The sequence below is a fragment of the Squalius cephalus genome (genome assembly GCF_949319135.1).
Source record: "Squalius cephalus genome assembly, chromosome: 15".
Taxonomy (NCBI): Eukaryota; Metazoa; Chordata; class Actinopteri; order Cypriniformes; family Leuciscidae; genus Squalius; species Squalius cephalus.
In genome coordinates this window covers 6390183-6395545 of record NC_137136.1, presented here as the reverse complement: position 1 = coordinate 6395545, position 5363 = coordinate 6390183, and the positions used below count along the sequence as shown (strand labels likewise).

General features: G+C 35.7%; 1 protein-coding gene across 1 annotated transcript; it reads right to left on the bottom strand.

Annotated features, from left to right (window-relative positions):
• Positions 1-249: 249 nt before the first annotated feature.
• sult2st3 (sulfotransferase family 2, cytosolic sulfotransferase 3) lies at positions 250-3896 on the bottom strand. Its single transcript, XM_079893822.1, has 6 exons — positions 3566-3896; positions 2910-3118; positions 2156-2282; positions 1570-1664; positions 1309-1489; positions 250-1163 (listed from the first exon to the last, which is right to left on the bottom strand). Exons 1-6 carry the CDS (start codon positions 3702-3704, stop codon positions 1048-1050), a joined length of 867 nt encoding a protein of 288 aa, XP_079749948.1. The 5' UTR covers positions 3705-3896; the 3' UTR covers positions 250-1047.
• Between the last annotated feature and the right edge of the window lie 1467 nt (positions 3897-5363).

Sequence of the window (5363 nt, the reverse complement as noted above, 5' to 3'; positions counted from 1 at the left end):
CTTAAAAATCATACAATATGATTTTCTGAATTTTTGTTTTAGATTCCGTCTCTCACAGTTGAAGTGTACCTATGATAAAAAATACAGACCTCTACATGCTTTGTAAGTAGGAAAATCTGCAAAATCAGCAGTGTATCAAATATTTGTTCTCCCCACTGTATATATATCCCCACAAATATTAAGCAGCACAACTGTTTTCAACATTGATAATAATAAGAAGAAGAAGAAATATTTGTTTAGCAGCAAATCAGCATATTAGAATGATTTATGAAGGATCATGTGACACTGAAGACTGGAGTAATGATGCTGAAAATTCAGCTTTGCATCACAGCAATAAATTACATTGAAAAAAAAAAATTCAAATAGAAAACAGTTATTTTAAATTGTATTTTTCCCCCCACAATACTGTTTTTGCTGTATTTTGGCTCAAATAACTGCAGCCTTGGTGAGACTTCTTTTAAAAACTTTAAAAATATTACCAATTTAAAACTATTTAATGGTAGTGTATATATATATACTTTTTGATTGTGAATAATTATATGAAAGTATATGGAAACATTTCTTATGCTTGGTGCAAATCCAACAGAAAATAGATGTTGGGATAACTCTGATTATCAAGTGATATTTCACTGTAAAAAAACAGTCCTTCTCAAAGATAAATCTCATTATTTTGCAGCAATACATGAATTAAATGTCAATGCAACTGACTACATTTCACTGTGTTAGTGCTTGCAACTTCACCCAGTGACACAAAGCAATGCAAACAGACGTCAGGATGTTGCATCCTCGGCGCCGTTATGTTGTAAAAACCAACACTGGTTTAACTGTCATAGACTTTAACATCTTATCATCTTAAGCAATCCCAACAGATCTTCAGGACAGCAGAGGACGTTGCAGCAATAACTCTTTCACGCTGTGCTGCCTGATGGGGAATGAAACCTTAAACTCGAATAAACAACATAGAAACCAAGTCAAGTAAACCATCACACATTGCAACTATGACTGTTTATTTTGATGTGCACTGAGATGCTATTACAAAAGATTCACTCATTTCTCATCCCATGGGAATCTGATGTTACTTCCTTTCATTTCCTCCTGAATTACAGCTGTGAATTTGGCATCAAGTTCAGGGCTGAAGTGATTCTTCCAGTCTCCAGCGATACCTTTAAATAAGCAGAATGGTTTCAGTCAAAAACATAAATGGGATGAACCAACGGAGCATGTATGTTAAGTTCATTATTAAAACTGTACATCTTTTTAAAGCTTTCAGTGTTTTAAAATGTGTCAGTACTGTTTAAATGCTTGTACCTTTTCTGAGGAAGTTTGACTTCTTCTTGTCCAAAACGACATCCGGCACCAGAGAGTAGTTTGACATGTTGTTTGTTTTCATATTTTTGAAAGTGCCGTTATTGACCACACGATCCAGAGCGTCTGCGCTGAGCTCCCGACCGAGGAACTTTAAAATCCGCTCCACGATTTCACGGAGGTCCTTTAATTACAAAAAGAAAGAACTGCAAGTCACTCATTCTCTCTGATACCTGAAGGAGTAATACTTTCCCTTCACTTTACCTGAAGCATTTCTTCATAGGTGATGTACAGAATTCTGTCCCCAAGCTCAGGGTTTCGCCAACTTTTCACATGGTCAGTCCACTTCCCAAAAAGAACTGTGCAAGCAATTGCAAATCAATTATTGCAATATTTATGACACACTCCATTCATTCATACTGTCTGATGTGTGATACTGTACTGTAAAATACTGAAATAAATATGCTTCAATAGTGATTTTAAAGCGGCAACATTAATATATCAAAACACACCAATGTTCAAGAACTAGTCAATAATAATCAGGATAGAACTGTTTTCAACATTGAAATAATCAGAAATGTTTCTTGTGCAGCAAATCAGCATTTTAGATCATGTGACACTGAAGACTGGAGTAATGATGCTGAAAATTCAGCTTTGCATCACAGGAATAAATTACATTTTAAAATAGATTAAAATAGAAAACAGTCATTTGTTTTACTGTGTTTTTAATCAAATAAATGCAGCATCGATGAGCAACTTCTTCATAAGAGAAGAATCAAAAAATTCATTATTTTTTATTTTATTAACGAGCTCAAAATTTTGCATGTTAGTGTATATTTGAATCCCTCACCTTTTCCTGACAGGAATTTGTCTGTGAATTCTTCAAATGTTCCAGGGTCTTCAAGGAAAGTTGCCATTTTATGAAAGTGGAAAGATGAGACAAGAACATCTTTAGGATTCCGAGCAACGTAGATTACCTAAGAGGAAAGAAAGATATCACGATTAGACGCATGCAACTGACTGACTGGCCGGACAACTTTCTGGATATGAAATCACCCAAAACACACACTGTGCAAAAATGCAAGGATATTGCCACTGATTCCTTATGATGCCATAATGTAATGAGAATTATACAGTGAAAGCAATGCAGACAAGGTCATTTTGCGTCATAACACACGCAATTGCTGTCAAGGATAACAATAATAAAACACTCTGTGATAATAGATTTGATAATAGGTTTAACTGTTGTGTTATTCATTTCTAATCACAATTATGGGGATTGTTTAGGTTTATAAGCTCAGTTTAGGGGTTGACTCTTAGGTCTGATTATAATTTTTAGTTTACACTATATGTGACAACAATGCACATTATAAAACAGAAATAATATATGATGTTTATAAACACTGTTGTGGTGAGCAGTGTAGTGTTCATCTTTGGTGAATGTTAAATATCACATCCATGCATGCACAGATATTACCTTTTATTTTCATCTCAAAATTCACAAATAGTCACAAAAACAAACAAAAAGACTAGTATCATCAGAAAGCTACAAAAAAAAAAAAAAATCTATAGAGTGACTTAGATGTGGCTGTCCTGCTGTTTACCTTGGCCTTGGAGTTGAAAAAGGAGGGAGGCATCAAATGACAAGGCATGTGGGAGACGATGGCTCGCGGTGAAGGGAATTTATCGAGGACCAGTGGAGCTCGGTTTTCCTCCAGCCATGGAACCCTCTCCCAGTTGGGGATGGTTTGCACTGAGGTCAGGTCTCCTCCATTCAGGAGCGGGGGAAGAATTTCCTGCATCCATGTGGTACCTGAAAAAAACAGGCAGGGGTTAATGAGGATGCACTGATCGCCTTCATGCATGTCACATTTATACTTGCATTTGATTTAGGAAACACATATCATCATGCATTATGCTGAATTTCTCAAAACATCTCTCCATAACATTTGCACAAGAGAATGCATTAGCCTGATGTTCAGTATTTAAATCTGAATGCTTATAATAGAGTTAGTGGAGTGATTTGCTGTCTGAGGAGGATCACAATGCAGACACTGTCATCCAAACAGTCAAAGGAAACAATTTATCAGTTCACAAGGAATCGAACTCATGATTGCTCTTTGTGGTTTCTGCATCGTTTCACTGCTGCACAATTTTAAGATGTTGATTTGTTTAGCAAACTGTGCAAGTAGATTAAGATGTGTTGCTGAATGCATAAGAGGAGAAATAAACATTATGCATTGAAAACAGTTGAACTTACCAGATTTTGGATAGGTTACAGCAAATATATCGTCATCTTTAACTTGAAAATTCTGGAGGTAGTTGAGACTTTCATCTGTGTGAGCAATCGTAGGCAGCATGAGACCATGGTAAAGCCGATACAAATCGCTGTCCGCCATCCTCTGCTGACCGGACTTTGGAAAACAAGGGCGTTTTGTTCACCGTGTTCTCTGTGAATTCAAATTCACTTGTGCTTGGAAGGGAGGAGAGAGAGTGAACGAGAGAGAGAGAGAGAGAGAGAGAGAGAGAGAGAGAGAGAGAGAGAGAGAGAGAGAGAGAGAGAGAGTTTGACGGTGAGAGCATTCATTAACTCAACAGGGAGCCGTATATTTGCTGCTGACATTCACAGGAGCGTTTGGGGGAAAGGTTACTTGGGTCCAAGTACACATACAAAGGAGGATTTTATGTGCACAAAACTGAAAGGAAAAAAGATAGCTGCAAAGTATTTTATAAGGACAGAAATAACAAGCAAACAAACAAACCATGGTACATATGCAATCAAATCGTTATATATATACTTTATGATTCCTATGCATAGGTATTTGTGTGATAGGCTACTTCAGGGAAATACATAGCATTTTAAAAAATATATTATAAAACTAAAAAAAAAAATTTTTAAATGGAGAAAGTATAAAACATTAGAAGAGAGTAAGAAAGAAAATTTGAGAAATAAAGTTCAAAAGAAAAAATGAAAGAGTCCAAAAGAGTTCAAAAGGAAGACGGAAAACATGTAAATTTCAAAGGACAAATCAAAAGAATCAAAGAATGTTTCAAAGAGTTTGAAGGACGAAAACTTTAAAAGGCAGTTTGAAAAAAAGTTCAATAAAACATTGTTTGAAAGAAAGATCATAAGAAGATTTAGAAGAAAGCTGGAAACCTGCCCTGCTAGATGAACGCATGTGAGACTAGAGAGAGTTTGATTGTTTATCAGCAGCATTGAGTCATCAGTCTGATAAAGAGTCTCTACTGTACAGGTAATGTAATACATGTGAGACAGTGACCCGTAATCCAAGAGTGAAACACCAACGGGTTTCGCTCTTTATTCAATTCTTTTCACAAATCGCACTCAGGTGTGCTTATGGGGAATAAAAACACTGCTCCTTGATTTTAAACCGACAGAACTGGTTTGTTAGTACGTGACTGTTATTGTTGCAGGTAGACTAACTTGCTAGATAGTCGATAAGAAGGCTCCGCCCACCTATGGGGGACAACAAGTTCAAGTTACCATAGTACACTTCCTATGACGACAAAATGAAGACAATGCACAGGTTTAAATCCACTTGATTGCATGCATCCACAATAGTCTTTTTTTTAAGGATTTTTTAATCAGTTAGCAGGCAGTTCTGGAGATTGAAAAATATAAAAACTTAAAATCTGAAAATAGCCAAATCTATTGGATATTTCACTTCATTTCCCCAAAATAACTGAATGTGTAATTATGGTAAATAAGTATAGCAGACTAGTATATAAAATCCTGACTGTATCTATGTGTTACAACCTAAAACCAGCATGCACGTGTCCAAAATACACCCTTATACTGGTCAAGAAGTCAGTTCTATGGCTATGAACATCATCAGTAGTGTTTTTCAGCAGAGGTAAATAAAAAACTGTGTACTAAGCCACTCCCTGTTCATTATGATTTGGATTTTTTATTTTATTTTTAGGATTCATCAAAACCCATTATTAAACCCAATATATTAGGAAATGTTGAGATTGACGAAGATTAATAAATGCTGTAGAAGTATTGTTCATTGTAGTTATTTAAAGTTAACAAATCA

Bases quoted from the DNA above. Each gene is read 5' to 3' on its own strand.
- sult2st3 (XM_079893822.1), bottom strand. From the start codon at position 3,704: ATGGCGGACAGCGATTTGTATCGGCTTTACCATGGTCTCATGCTGCCT. The intron at 2,283-2,909 runs GTAAACAGCAGG...CTTTCCTCTTAG, and splicing joins TTTTCAACTCCAAGGCCAAG to GTAATCTACGTTGCTCGGAA. The intron at 1,665-2,155 runs GTGAGGGATTCA...TTGCTTGCACAG, and splicing joins CAAATTCCTGTCAGGAAAAG to TTCTTTTTGGGAAGTGGACT.